The sequence below is a fragment of the Cryptotermes secundus genome, unplaced genomic scaffold (assembly GCF_002891405.2).
Source record: "Cryptotermes secundus unplaced genomic scaffold, Csec_1.0 scaffold1044, whole genome shotgun sequence".
Lineage (NCBI taxonomy): Eukaryota > Metazoa > Arthropoda > Insecta > Blattodea > Kalotermitidae > Cryptotermes > Cryptotermes secundus.
In genome coordinates this window covers 1,518,600-1,534,691 of record NW_019738363.1, presented here as the reverse complement: position 1 = coordinate 1,534,691, position 16,092 = coordinate 1,518,600, and the positions used below count along the sequence as shown (strand labels likewise).

Here is a 16,092-nt window from a genome sequence, read left to right as displayed (position 1 = left end):
CAAACATTAACCAAATTTTACTTCTGCAGCATAAAAACGCCTCCATGAATATCCATCTGTGGTAAAGTAAAGTAAAGTAAAGGTATCCCTGTAACAGGCCGTGGAGGCCCATAGGGTTGTGAGAGGTTGAGGTTCCCACATTTTCTAGGCAACTATCTCACAGTTGGCATTCAGGTTGGCCCTTTACCCCCCGGAATATTACTGGTACTCATTTCTCTTAGAGGCTGAGTAGACCCCAGGGTCATGTAGTGTGGTTCTTAATTAACCACAGCGACAAATTTCAACATTCTTTTGACTTTCAAAATATGACTACGGTGCATACACTCCAAGCAGGTGCAGCTTATAGGCAGATACATTCGTAACTTGGGCAATAGAGGAAAACATGTTGTCAGCTTTGCGCTTTGTAGCCGGAGGCCGAACTTTGAGGCTGGATGGCCTCCAAATGAGGTTCGGACGGGTCGTGAAGTATAATTCTATACCTACCCGGAATCGAAATCCAGTCGTCAAGACCGTATTCACTTTATTCAGGATTAAATATTGTATTTATTACCAAGTTCTCTCGGTATTTAAGTAAACGCACACTTACTGAGAACTAGTCAAATCTGAACGATCGGTTCCATTGTACGGTCATTTCATTCAAGGAACGAAACAGGCGTCTGATGGGTATAAGCGCAGGCTAGAAGCAGCGCCGAGGGGAATAATAACAACTGCCAGGAATCAGACCATGATAACTTAATCCATAGCTATTTAAATTTACTGACTGAGTTTCTAATTATGAGTAACCGTCTAATCTACCCAGCTTTGCAAGGGCGTACGTTTAGGGAGTGCAATACATTGAAAAGTTGCAATATTTACCATACGATCCTAACACCAAGTAACAGAAACGCGACGAACTAACGAATCCATTGCAATGCAAGTCTTTGGCGATATGCGAGTTTTTAAAAACTGTGCCTTATTTTCGGAGAACTAATAATTAAATATCTAAAAAAACTATGTTCTTTTGTTTTGTTTTTCTAATCTGTAGCAACGGCAAAAACCTCAGTACGCTAGGCCAATAATAATAATAATAATAATAATAATAATAATAATAAGAAGAAGAAGAAGAAGAAGAAGAAGAAGTGAAAAAAAGCTTTCTGGCAGTATCCAAGCTTTGGAGGGGGGGAACAGGAGAGATGAGGGAAATGCATAAAGAACAAATAATGAAATAGATGCACAGTTCTTTATAACATAAACATCTACTTAGAACCTCTAAACGCTTCTAACAGTGGCCTCTCATTATAAAATTATACTATCGACACTGTCAGTCTCCTTAGGTATACTGAAAGTGTCCGTTTCTGTAGCTGGATCTGCTTCCGTCGTCAGTACAAAAGTTTAGGCCCGTTAGTCGGAGCTAGTACTGGGTCCAGCAACCGAGAATAGTTCTGCCTAACGTGAATGAATGGTATCATATTCCCTTTTATACCTGACAATGGAAGCAGAACTTGACACTGAAACACCGTGTAATTCAAATATGCCTAAGACCATGGAAACATATTTTTTCGTTGAACTGCAACTTATCGCATACGAATTACACGTATTTTTCCGCGCTGTGGGATGACAAAACTGCAAAGGTTTCATCTGAATATTAAGGTGCGATATTTTATGAAAATGAATGGGCCTTTATCTCACGCAAGCTCTACTGGTTATAAAACGATAACCCCACGGTACGGTGTTTAAACCGGACGTTCTGTGTATAGAAGCATACACAGCATTATACCGTGAGAGAACAAGATAAAGAAGCATATAAAACAGGAAAATTAAAATACAGAAAGATATAAAGGCGATATAAAAGCAGCTCAGTAGAAAGCAAGTGGAGCAGCAATTCGAGCGTAGCTCTACGTGAGGTGGGAGGGGGTCCCGAGTATTGTCTTTCGCAATGACTTAGAATATTAAGAGAAAGTTGTGGAGAGGATTGCGAGGGTAACGCTTGAAAGCATTACGAGAATTTGAACAAAAAAATTAAATACCGAATTCATACAGGCCCCCCCAAAAATGCTAGCAAATTTATATACCGCTTGGCCCGCCTTCGCCTTCTCTCCATAACCGCGTTTAATAGGAATGGAAAAAAGGAACGGATTAGCGTCATATTAATGGGAAGTGTTCAGGAAAGGGTGGGGGGATGTACATGCACTGTTGCGTGCCACGTACACGATTTCGTTATTTAAAGTGCCGAAATTCAGTAGCCATAATTTTCTCCTTTTTCTTCCTATTTTCTTGTAGCATTTTCTTTTTTCATGAGACGACCGCCTCTGTGGTCTAGTGGTCAGAGTTTCTGGCTATAGATCCAGAGGTCCGGGTTCGATTCCCGGCGCTAGAAGATTTTCTGGGTTGTAGCGGGTCTCGAACGGGGCCAACTCAGCCTCGTGAGGATAACTGAGAGCTACTTCAAGGAAATAGCGGCTCCGGTCTAGAAAACCAAAATTGACGGCCGTGGGGATTCGTTGCGCTGACCATGTGACACCGTCTATCCGCTAAAGTTAGCACTAACTTCGCCCACAAGCGTCGGTCGCTCGGTCGGTATAGTTAGCTTGTGGACTAAAACCACGGAGTTATTATTATTATTATTATTATTATTATTATTATTATTATTATTATGGATCAATGTACGAAATGTCTCTATTCCATCCTCCCCACAACCCTTCCTTTTCGATTCCTTATCAGCGCTTTCATCATCTCTTCCAGTGTTTGCAAAATCATCGTGTTCTAGGTTGTGCTGCGAGTCTCACCCATTTAAGTGCTAACTGCAATGCCCCTCCACCGGTAACTTTGTTGTGCCCGCCATCTTGCTGCAGCTACTGCCTCGTCATCGCATCTGTTCCAACTCTTGCTAACAAATTCTTCTCTAAGAAATTAATTCTTAGTTACAGCTTTTCTTGATTTCCCTTCAATATATTATGGTACGTAGAGGCGCTGCTGAATAACGGACGCGAGATAAACAAATATACAACAACCGTTACTAAGTAACAACTCCGTAAAAAAAGCGTATTTCCACAGCAACAGAGGAACAGTGTTTTCTGTGCGATCCGTCTCGAGATGTTATAAGCAGGACAGTTATTGAAGTGAAGTCAGTCGCTCTAAAGGAGGAGTGTAAGGCGACGTGTGACAACTGTGTGATGCAGGTAGCTTTAGGATTTGATATGAGACAGCTCAAGGATGAGGCAAGATAACATAATGCAGAGGTTCTCTCATCAGATATTATTAATGTAATGATACCGAGGGGGTTAAATGGGAGAAGAGGTCAATATTCTGGTCATAGTATCGGTCATTCTCTGCAAAAACTGTATATGTACATGCGCCCTATTCCGAACAGTACATTGTACATTGTACAGACGAGCAACACGCCATGTCCTCACACGAGTTGCAAAGTGCACTGATGTTGACGGTGGAATTTTCGATAATGTATTACACTAGGTAAACTGTAGCAAATTTGTCACGAGAACAATAAATACCGGTATCAGAAACAGTATGTAATGTCTCTCTCTTATCAACAACATTGGGTCGGAAACCGTTCGGAACTGGCCACATGTACGTAAATTTTCTTTTTGCTTAGTATGCCCTCCCAGTTAACCTTTCCTCCTGGGACACTTTGTATATGGAGAAGCTATGAAACGTGTACACATCTGAAGAAAAGGGAGTATTTGGAAGAACAAGCGCACATGGGGTGTAATATTGAAATGTACCTTAAAGAAATAAGGGTGTAGGCGTGTGGGATGTATTTGAGGGCTCGGGACAGGGGCTTCAAGTTTCGTAGCTTCGTGACAATGCCCTCTCCAACCGAGGGATTATTACCTCCTGAAGATCTCTGTTTCGAGTCGCTGAACAGATACGATTTTCTGCCACGGAAAAGGGACTAGGCTTAAAACATCTTAACACGTTTTCACACGTGAAAAGATAAACGTTTTTTGTGTCTTTTCGCGTGTTTCATATTCATTTTTATGCCATTTCAACTGGAATCCCAAGGATTTTAATTAAAATTGCAAAAATGGTGTGCCACCAATTACAGAAACTTTTTTTTTCAAAGACTCATCAAACCTAGGAAAATTAGAAAACATAATAAAGAGTCTAGGGCGAGACAGTAAGAATTCTCTTCTACAGTGTAGGATATATTTTCTAGGTAAGAGGTAAATGAGTCAGTCCAGTAACTTTCATCATTCGCACTTACTGACAATAAATGAGAAGGGGGGGGGGCGCAGGAACCTTAAACCTGTATAACTTCAAATCATGGGGTTGCAAACTGTGTGCCGCAACTCCCAAAGGGTCACAACATACTCTAATATGGAAGGTCGTCGAGTTGTGAGAAATGATTGAACTGATACTTAGGAAACACGTGCGGCTTATCCTGAGAACATACTTTGCAGGCGACATGCAGATTTCTTTCCTGCCGAATCTGCTTGTGTGCATAGCAACGCCAGTGCTTTAAAGGGGTTAAGCAGCGTTCAGTGGATACCCAGCTCAGTGGAGAACTTATCGCCCACATGCAAATGGCTTCGGTTTGGTTTGTTTATTGAACCCGCTGATCTGTTCTGGGATTACACGCAGCTGAAGTAACGAACGCCGTACAATTCTGTGTTTGGGCTGACCCTATTTGAGGGCTCGTGTGAGTGCAACACAGACACGCATATGAAGTAAGTCCTATTGGTCACGAGGTTTGTTAAGAACTGCAAGAAATACCAGGGCTTCACCTCGCTTTGTTTTCAATATCACAACATGCAGTAGCTGTAACGTTACACAGGGAACAGCACTGCAAAGAAGAATTTAAAGTTTACTCATGTCTGAAGAATACTCGGAAGGAGGATGCGCATGTCATCCGGAAACTCTCCCGGAACATTTTGAGAGTGTTTTAGAAGCTTCGTCTGCTGCACATACTGACGAAAAGTGCACATAAACTAAGCTTCTGAGTGTCTCTGAGTATCCTCTATGAGCTCAGGGGCAGAAAACAAAGCAAATTCAGTTAAAATTTTGTATACGTAGCCCTCCCCATGATAAATAAAGTTTTCACTCGAATTCGACCATCTCAAATTTAACATAAAAATTCCGACCGCAAACACCAAAGCTTGTGACAATCCAAACCTGTTACAATTCTTTGTGGAAGCTATGGTCCTCTTTAGCCATTTCGGAAGGGTGACTGGTTTATTGGCGAGACCGATGTATTAACGAGTTATGCCTTGTCTTTCGTATGTGGACAGAAAAAAAAACTGCCTTGCTTTTCTTTACATTCAGTTGGAATGGCCGGAAGGGACAAGGTCACCACGGGAGGCAAGTCTGTAGTTTGCCGAAGATGCGAATTTTGTTCCTTGACATGCGTAGCTGCCATAAAGTGTTTTCGGAAGGGTGTAGCTGAACCCTAAACTAAGGAACGCAACTGCTTGCAGGTGTGAGGGTCCGAGTTCTATCTCTGGGAACTGTTTTGTTCTCAAAGCGGTTACACGATTGGCTTATGCTGACTGGATACTGACTTTGGCTAGTTAAAATCAGCCAACTGGACATGAATTATTGTCTGGAAGGGTTGTCGTCAATTCAGATTCTTATTGGGAATGAGAAGAAGTTCCCGCAGGACACTAGCCATGGGTGACTTAGCGTTTGAATTAATCGGAGTCAGACGTCATTGGGCTGCACTCCTTGTGTTAATTAAAATTACCAGTCCTTTAAAATCCTTTTAAAATATTAAAGGGCCATATTACTCGTTGCTTGCGAAGGAATTTATATTTTGTTTTGAATAAATACTCAGTTTACGGACAGTGGAAGTTGTTGTGCTGTTGATTTGGAGCGATGGGCTGGGTTCCAAGATGCAGCTACCGGTTGCCTCAGTCATTGCCGTGACACGAACTTGAGAGGAGATAAGTGATCTACCGGAGCCGGCACACGATTTAAAGGAAGGAAGGGGAACGGTTACAAGCTTCTCATCAACTTCTTTCCTCTGCTCATTAGAAAATCCTCTTCTTAAACATTAGCGTGTCTTCAAAACCGAGAGCTTTATCCTCTTTTAAATTTACCTGTACTAGAAGGAGAAGTGGGCAATGCCTAGGAACCTGAAAAGTAGTAAAATGTTTTCATGCCCTTAAATTATATAGTATCTCACGGCTCCCCTAATGATTTCTCCATCTCTCCCAATTTATACCTCGTATTCGTGTCGTCTTCAAGAGAAATACGCTCATGTATTTATCACGTAAGGCAAAATGAATTTAGACTGCATTTAAGCAGAAATTTTTACGTAACCTCAACTCCAAGCCAGAGGAAGCAACCTGTCGCATGCATCAGCGTGGCAGTATTGGTGACTCAAAGTAGAGAGCGCTCGTTCATAGACACGGCTGAAGTCTTGTTAGGCCAGCGTCACAAGTTGTGGCCATGACAATTAGAGACACTAATTGAAACAGTCATGATGTAAAGCTAAGCAGTTTTAAGGTGCAATTTAACAGATAATTAAGGGTACAGAACTTGGGCGCAGTGAGGAGTAACTAACGAAGACCCCTACAACTAATCAGACTCCATGTTATAGGGGTGCTTTCGAAAAGCTGAAACTTGCTTAGCTGGTCAAGAAACTTTACATTTGATTTGTGGTGTCTCTCTGCTCCTTACTGAACACAACTGCACACAGCACCTGAATGAAGGAGACTCCGAATGCTCCCACGCACCGCCACAGGACATGCCTTGTGTTTCGCAATATAGAAACCTCTGTTCTACAAGCGGTGACCCCCTGAGAGGCGGGAATACTATTCATTCGATAGCCCCGGCAGCAAAATAATTGGAGACGTCCATCTGACATTCCAGAATGAAATGTAAACTGTCCAGCCTAACCCACATTTTATATCCCATAGGTCTACTTCGCGGAAGGATATCCTATGTATGTGAAGTTTATAAGCGTTAAACTATTATCAGTCTGTAATTTTGCAATACCATAGGAGCCGGGAAAGCGCAGTCGGCATAGTGACTGGTTACGGGCTGGAAGACAAGAGGGGTGGGGTTTGGATCCCGGTAGGGTCAACAATATTCTCTTCTCCACGCCGTCCAGACCGTCTCTGGGGCCAAACCAATGTAATGGACACCGGTATCTTTCCTCAGCGGCAAATCGGCCGGGGCTTGAAGCTGACCACTTACCTCCAACTAGTGCCGAGGTAATAAAACGCGGCACTAACATCCACCTATGCCGGTCACGTAGTCTAAGACATGCACTCTCTCTCTCGCTCGGAAGCCGGGATCGTGGGTTCGAATCCCACCAGCGCATGGATGTTAAGTGTTTGTGTGTGTACAGGCAGAGGCCTTGCGACGAGCTGATCACCAGCCCAAGGAGTCCTATCGAATGTCTAAGAACTAGTAAACCAAAGTGAAACGGAGAGTTTCATGGAGGTAGGCTAAGGCCCAAATTGGGGCTGTAGCGACAAAGGGAAAAATTCCACTCCCCCAAACGTCTCAATTGCGTAGTGCGTAATTAGTTAAGCACAGAGAAATCTTTACCTTTTATAGCAACAATTTGTTGAGCGTTACGATGCATGAATGTACGGTACTTATTACGTAATGAATGAGCAGTCTTAGTGTATCGTGTATAATCTGTGAATACTGATACACTTTTGTTGTGGATATATGAATTGAAGTATACTATAGGAGGAGACCACTTGCGACTGACATTTCTGGGTGTACACGTATACGTGGGATTTGGCGTTAAACACTGACGTCGACGCATCATTCGATAACAGGCAGAACTGTAAAGGAATACGAGAGAACACACGGGAAGTTAAGAGTAAGAAAGCTTACATAATAATGAAACTTCCCGCTGTACACTCAGTGGATATCACAGTATTCATTTCAGTTAATACAGATGTAACAACAAGTCGTATAACGTAAATATTTTATAATTACTACTAATTTCTCTCTGGACTGTACACACAGTGCGGACTGGGTTAGGTACAATTACAGAAACTGAAACGACTTTATACCTTTATATTGTTAAACTGAATGGAGATTAATTCAAAATCCTACGCAGATTTATAGAATGAAATTGAAATCGTAACCTCATGAGGATTAATAAAATCAATTTCAATCATCCCCTCCTCGAAAAATATATAGCTAATTCTACTGAGCGGCGGAATTATTTAGAAGTACACTAACAGAAGTATACTAACACAAGTACACTAACAGAAGTATACTAACACAAGTTGACTAAAAGAAGTATACTAGCAGGAGTACACCAACATAAGTATAATAACAAGAGCATACTAACAGAAGTATGTTAACACAAATACACTAACAGAAGTATACTAACACAAGTTCACTAAAAGAAGTATACTAACAGGAGTACACTAACAGAAGTATACTAACAAGAGTACACTAACAGAAGTACACCAACAGAAGTATACTAACAGAAGTACGCAATACACGTGACAAGAGGGGGCAAGCTCCACTTCTACAAGATCAGAAGGCTATTTCCTCTTCAGCAGCATCAGACATGAGCTATGAGTAACATATCCCCCCACCCAGATATTACTGTATTGGTCAGTTCAAACAGTTTCTGTTTCATAAATTTAAATCATGTGTAAGTTGCCGTGAATATTCTGTAAAACCAAAGGATGATAACTCTGCAATATGAAACTGAGCAGCAAAAATAAATAGGCTGTNTTTAAAAAAAAAAAAAAAAAAAGCCCAGCATTAACGCTTGTTTTGACAAAAAGTTAAAAATCTAAAGCACAGCGTAAACATTTTTTCGCTTTCGCTCTTTTTGCTTAACCATCTTGAAACAAACATATTTTAAATTCTAATAAAGTAACCGGTGCAGTAGGGCGTTCAGATAGTTTAATTTCGGAAGGTTATTCCTGACAAAATTCTGAGTGGAAAGCCTTGTACTAACATATGTATGTAGAGTTCGAGGTTATCACAGCGGTGGTTATTAAGGGTACTATTTTCTGGGATATAACTCCGTGCAGTCCGTCGAAAGACAACCGACGTTTCGGTAGAACATATTGCCTCCAACTTAAGGGTCGAAGAATAAGCCGAGAAAGATACCAGAGTGAAAACAGGTGGCAATCAGAGATATGAGAGGTTTTATTCAGTGCTTACGGTAGTAACTAAAGGGAAGGCTGCGCCATAACTCAAGCTGTTAGTCGCTGGCTTCCCACCGCGGTGGCCAGGGTTCGATCCCGAGTCTGGTCAAGTGGGATTTGTGGTGGACAAAGTGGTGCTGGGGCAGGTGTTCTCCGAGTACTTCGGTTTCCCCTGCCAATCTTCATTCCACCAACTGCTCCACAATCATCCTCGCCTATCACCTGCGTCTGGTACAATAGGCCAGAAGTGGCCGCAGTGCAAGGGACTTAGTCCCACCCCACTAGCAATAAAAAAATAAAGGGAAAAAGCTGAGGTTGGTTTGAATATGATAATCGCGTTTAATGTAACAACGTGGGCATGGAGGTACTACCAACATGACATAACGCCCTCACACACCATTTCAACACACGACACAACACTCGGATCAGCATTTCCATAACTCCTGAATTTGCTGTGGGGATCTGCAGAAGTGACCACCGTCACCACCCGACCTCAACAATCTTGACTTCCTTGTGTGTGGGATGTATGAAAGATCCTGCTTATGACCACAAGATGGAGGCACGCCGCACTGTCGATAAGACAGTCCTGTATACTGTGTTGTGGAATGTGCAGAAGCTGTACAGCAGTGAAGGCTCAGAGTATGTACAATCGCACAAAAATATTGCCACTTCTTTTTACAAGAAACGTGTGCCTTACTGAAATCATCTTAACATGGCCTACCCACATCTCTGCAGTCGTTCAGAATCGTACCCATGGTGACACGAGGCCTTTCTTCATTCGGAACCTCGTGAATTTGAAGCACTCTGTATATTTTCATACATCTAGACCTATACAAACCGAACACAGTGGACGCGCGGTCTAAGGCATGCAACGTCTTCGCCCACTTGAACACTGGGATCGTGTGTTCGAATCCCACTCAAGGTATGGATGTCTATCTGCATCTATTCTGTTAGTGCTGTCCTGTGTAGGTACTGGCCTTGCGATGGGCTGGTTCCACATCCAAGGAGTCCTACCGACTGTCTAAGATTTAAGTAACTGAAGTGAAACGAACCATTTCAAGGATGTCACATTCTCTGACTGGGAGCAACAGGAATAAAGATAGACAGAGAGACAGGTAATTTTTCGCTTAGTTGGGGGTGGAGCCCAACTGGGTCCACTCGGCACGGCGGCCACTGATTGGCCTATTGTAGCCTGCCCCGGGTGATTATGATAATGGAGAATTTGGTGGAATGAAGATTGGCAGGGGAAACCTAAGTACTCGGAGAAAACCCGTCCCAGCGCCACTTTGTCCACTACAAATCCCACTCAACCAGACCCGGGGATCGAACCCGGGCCGCCGCGTTGGGAAGCCAGTTACTAACCGCTTCAGCTATGGCGCGCCCTGATAGATAAGTAGATCTATATATTCAGGTGAGAGAAAGCTTCGTTTTATTATTACCGACAATAAGAGAGAGTTGGGCGATCTTCGCATGTCTCTGAAAACCACTAACGACTGGAAATGTACGAACTGCGTGACAGTTCTGCAGTTCTCAGTCAATTTGGTTAATTTCCTGGAGAATCCGAAGGCTTACGGAAGAAATGTACATACAAATTTTGTTCAAAATGTTCTTAGCTTCATTAAATGTCTGGCAGAGTGCGCAGAAATGCAGGAAGGCCCTCACGTAAAGTGGTCGTTAAAATTACCCGAGCTAAGTGAATACTGAAAGGGGTCGATAACTTTTGCGCAACATCCCCCAGTATCATAGCTCACTCATTCCACGGAGCCAAAGCAATCTCTAAAAGCGAGAAGTTGCCCAGCCACTCACGAAATTTCCAGCATTTAACGGATAACCAAAGCTCACATCACAACACCGGTCGCCACTGTTAGCCAAATAAATGCAGTCAAGAACTGCATCCTATTTCTCTAAGATGTGTTTTAATATTATCCTACCATTTACCTTTTGGTATTTGTAAAGGTGTCTTTCCTTCAGTGACTCCTACAAAATTCTGTATGTACTACTCTTCTCTCCCATGCGTGCTACATTGCCTATCCATCTCATCCTCCTAGACTTAATCATTATTGTAATATGTGGTTAATGAAAATTGGTATACCAATTCTCGAGTAGATTTATGGGTAGAGACGGACGCAACGTTCGAAACACACCTACAAAGTGGGGTTTTATACATTTATGTAATTTAGACCTTTAACTAAAGTGATATTCTGTAATAGGGATAATTATTTTCATTTGTATCATGAACTTTCGAAACATTGATCAATGAATTTTGCAAATCTCAAATATCCAAATACGGAGATAAAATATAACAGTACACATTCCTCCATTTAATGACAAATAAAAATGATAAACCGTTTCAGGACGTTAATATTTTAAATATAGCGTCGTATTGTTTACTGAACATACGCCGTGTGATCCATGAAACCCATAATTCACAGAATGACGTAGCTGCAGGGAATCCCAATTTTTCACACCAACTCATCCTGTGCGTGCAGCGTGACAAACGCAGAGCGGGCTCGCGCGAGTCACGCCTCTTCCAAAACAAACTATTCAATCAGCGAGCATATACATCATCCAATGATTATCTCGACGCAACAAACTGTACATAGGACTACAATCAAACAAGTCTACTCTGCCATTGTAAAAGCAACTTATAACGCAATACCAAATAACTCGATAACGTGCCATCAACACAGGTTGCCTTCAAATAAGTGTTCCTGCATCTATGCATGATACACAGCGATGTAAAAACGAAACTACACACAAATATCGAAGATGTATAGACTGAGATAATAAACAACTGAAGTATTATTATTTTTATTATTATTAGTTTTATGTTGATCTACTGTAAATATATTTATTTTATTTGTGATTCACAGGTCTTTCAGCGTGTCGCACCACAGATCAATATCTAAGAGTGACTGGATGACAGTGGCTGCTGCATAATTTGAGGTACTAACCCGACATAAGCCTGGAGAGGCGCCGTCAGACAAAAATATGATCATGTGTCCCGTGGGACTCGGAATGAAGAATGACTGTACTGGCGAGGACCGGTATCAATTTACTGGACTAGACTAGCATGTAGTAGGAAGTGTCGCGAATTAAAGAAATAAACAAAGAAACAAAACACAAGAAGAAGCTCATAACAGATCAACGTGTACTAATTAAAATGTTCCAGCGTAGAAGATTCACGCATTTCCAGGTTTGGTTCATTATTTTTGGTAAAATTCTCGGCTGTCATCTCGAGATGTGTAGTAGGTAAGTATTAATGTTTCGGAGGAACGTGTTGCCACCATCTTCAGAATATATGCGATGTCTAATCTACTCTATCGAACAAAACTTTGAATAAACAACGCTTATAAGCCAAGCACCATTAATGGATTGGTACATGCTGAGGAGTTCCTGTGATACAACCGCTTCATTTCTTAAACATTATTCAGATGAGCTCCATGTTTCAAGGGGCCTAATATTAAAAGAATATAGGCCCACCAGAACCTGATAGTTTCAATTTAATTAGAATGCTTCAATATAATCTTTCTAATTTTTCTAAATGGGAATGTAGAACGCAATGGAGCCCAAGAATACTATTTCGAACTATTCTGTATACGGAATATATCAGGTAAATTTTAATCTCTGCGGCCAATCAGTTGCGTATGTCATGCTTAAGATTTCGTGTAACCTCGAGGCCCGCTGTACCATATAATATAAAGTTAGATATTTAATTTACTTCAAAGCTGAAGGAACCCAGAAGGAAAGAGATTCCTGGAAAGACCAAGGCGTAGGTGGGTGGGCAATATTAAAATCTATCTTAGAGAGATAGGATAGGATGGTATGGATTGGATTGATCTGGATCAGGATAGGGAACAGTGGAGGGCTCTTGTGAACACGGCAATGAACCTTCCGGTTAAATAAAATGCTGGGAAATTCTTGAGCAGCTGTAAATTTGGTTCTTCTCAAGAAGGGCTCAGCTCCAGAAGTAAGTAAGTAAGCTGAAGGAACACTCTCTGTCGACTATCCTTGATTGTTGAATACATACAAAAGCAACAGTCATGTATCTTGGAGTCCATCAAGTACATTTGCAACAAGCGGACGTCCCACTACGTCATCACAAGGGACTCTAGTAAATTTCAAATTTCCGAGTATATGCTGTAATCGGTGAGACTGACTGCAGATCAGTTTGGACTGCAGGACATGAAGAACGGAACAGAAATATGAATACAAATCAATAAGCATTGAAGCAGGCCCTTCTCGTATGTGAGAGTCTATGTACTCGTACTCTACATGAAAATAGAGGCAGGACGTTTCTCGAAAGTATCGGTACTTTCTACAAGACTACACGGGACATTCCAGAGGACGAGAATCTTCTGATCTCTGCCCGTTCCACTGCGTTCAATACGTTCAATACGTTCACTTCTATCCGAGCAGCTGATGGCGTCGTTACGTAACGAACCAAAAGAAACATATTCGAGAAAACTGTGTGTCTTGTTCAGGAAGAAAATAATGCAATGCAGAATAAAAGTCTAACCAAATACATTTCAGTAATTGTCATTATAGCGTAAAGGAACCATCCCTAATTTCTTTAAGATGCTTTATATCAGAAGAGCACTGACATTGATTCATTAAAATAACGTCACTGAGGTTGGGACATGGCCTACCTTTCACGGCGTTCAGCTTGTTTCCGACCATCTGCTTCGCCACAAAGGCCGCCATGTTGGATGATGTAGCTACCTGCTGTTGGTGCTGATCTCTGGTGGGGACGCTTTAAGTTCTCCCAACTAACGGAATCAAGTCACAGAGAAGGGACTGTCTGTGAACAAAGAAACGGGGAACATTTTAATTTACTTTCATGACTTAATGAAAGAAAATAGGATTGTTTCCTCCCTCCCAAATTTCGAGGTAATTAAAGTGTCTTCATAGAATTTGGTATGAACATTGTCAGTAAAGATATTCAAAACTTGAACACTTTCGGCTGCATTTGAAGTTATCACAGAGTGAACTGTTTGCTGCTGGTTTCTCCTTAGTCTCATGCTTGGATAACTCGTCTACTCTGATGATACAGACAGTACGTCCCACTGGGACTCCCGGGGACTACACCGCGCTGTATCCCAGAAGACAGCACTCTTCGCAACAGTTTTAGTTTCCCACAACTGGCATTAAAAGTATTAAAGATGCACAAACTTCTGAGGTGGAAACAGTAGCGCCATTTTCCATAGGGTCATGAAATTATGTATGATAATAGATTGTAAGAGTGAGCTGGGATAGCGTAGTGCCTATAGCTACTGCCTACGAGCTGGACCGAGGGATTCGTGTTCGAGTCCCGGTAAGGTCAAGAATTTTCTCCTGTCCACGTCACCAAAACCGGCTATGGAGTCCACTCAATTTCCTCTCCAATGTGTACCCGGGGCTCTTTCCCCTGAGGTAAAGCGGCCGGGGGCGTGAAGCTGACCACTCAACTCCAGTTAGCGCAGAGGTCAAAAAATGAGGATCTATATATCCACTCCCCCATACGCTTTTACGGCCTAGTGCTTAATTAGTTAAGCACAAGGACAATACATTGTAAGAAAATATGTAACTCTGATGCAGTTTCTTTTAAGAATATAATTTGACTGTATGAAATCAGTATTTACTTTTCGGTTTGTCGGTGATGACCACTGCATCACAGGAGCAACACGTTTGGAATTCACCACAGATATGAGCCACAAATATGCCTACATATTCTGCAAGAAATATTGTGTATAAGCCAGCGATTAAATATAAGGCGACGGTGCGAATATTAGAGGTTATGTCCGAGAACCCCTCGTTGGTGTGGACCTGTCATCTGACAGATTACTGATGAATGAATGAATGTCCGAGAAATATTATGTGCACAGAAGTCTGCATTTAAATAATAACCTCTCCCCATAATATTTCAAGTAAATTAATTATTAATTGATGTGCTTAATCAACATCCCAAAGACTAGATACAAAGTAAGTGACAGCAAAATATAGAAAGGAAACAAACACATAGACACAAACAAAAACCAACACACGACAATTTGTATCATTTGTACTATATTAACAACTTAATTAGTATAATCACGGCTGCCATTAACGAGTCAGAAAGACATCTGCCTACCTACCTACCCACCCACCCACCTACCTATCTGTCTATGGCTCTACAGCCCTTTGTTCGACCTAGGCCCCTTTTTCAGTTTCTTGAACTTTCACACAGTCGGTATGATTCCTTTGACGGGGATCAGCCAGTCGCAAAACTGTTACCTGCACACACAGGGCAGCACAAACACAGAAAAATGCACACATACATCCATGCCTCAAGTGGGATTGGAACCCAAGATTGCAGTGTTTGAGAGGGCGAAGACAGTTCATGCCTTAGAATGCGCGGCCACTGCGATCGGCACGATATACACATATCTATAATTTGGTGCTACAATAATTAAGAAAATATGGTTACACAATCTTAGAGAGATACAGTTCTGGTTTCAAGTACGTCAAAGTCCCTACACAGAACACAAAGACCTGAAGTGAAGCGAGCAGAAGAACAAGTTACACTCGAAGTGCAGACACTGAGCAAAGCGCTCTCTCATATACAGAGCAATAACTCGAAGACCAGAAGTTTCCACAGGAGGAAAGAATATAATAAGATGTAATCTCATACTATTCCTGGGAGCGGATCTCAACACAGAAACTAGCGCTTCAAATCAGTATGAAGTCGTCACAGGCCGACTTCTAATTCTTCTGCAACTACGAACTTCCCTTTGCTATCTCCTACCGAGAAGGAGAGCTTGTAGCGCAGACTGTCTTCAAGAAACCTCCTCCGCACTGACCCCATGGAAAACACCGTCTTCTTATGTTAAAGATGCGTGTTTACAGCTTCGTTGCCTAGCAATAGACGTCCTACTGTTCCGAGCGCTTGCTTCTGTGGGAGGGTGTTTACCAACCCATTGCCTAGCAATGGGCGTACATGAAACATGTAACTACTACTACTACTACTACTACTACTACTACTACTACTACTACTACTACTACT

The 16,092-nt window shown here is 41.9% G+C and overlaps 1 protein-coding gene across 4 annotated transcripts in view; it reads right to left on the bottom strand.

The window, feature by feature from the left end:
- The window catches only part of LOC111870974 (complexin), a 765,449-nt gene that overhangs the window by 301,616 nt on the left and 447,741 nt on the right, over nucleotides 1-16,092 (bottom strand). For all 4 annotated transcript variants that reach the window (XM_023863668.2, XM_023863666.2, XM_023863670.2 and 1 more), the window contains exon 3: nucleotides 13,721-13,872. In XM_023863668.2, coding sequence (XP_023719436.1) covers nucleotides 13,721-13,775 — 55 coding nt within the window. In that variant the 5' untranslated portion in view covers nucleotides 13,776-13,872. The remainder of the gene's footprint in view (nucleotides 1-13,720; nucleotides 13,873-16,092) is intronic.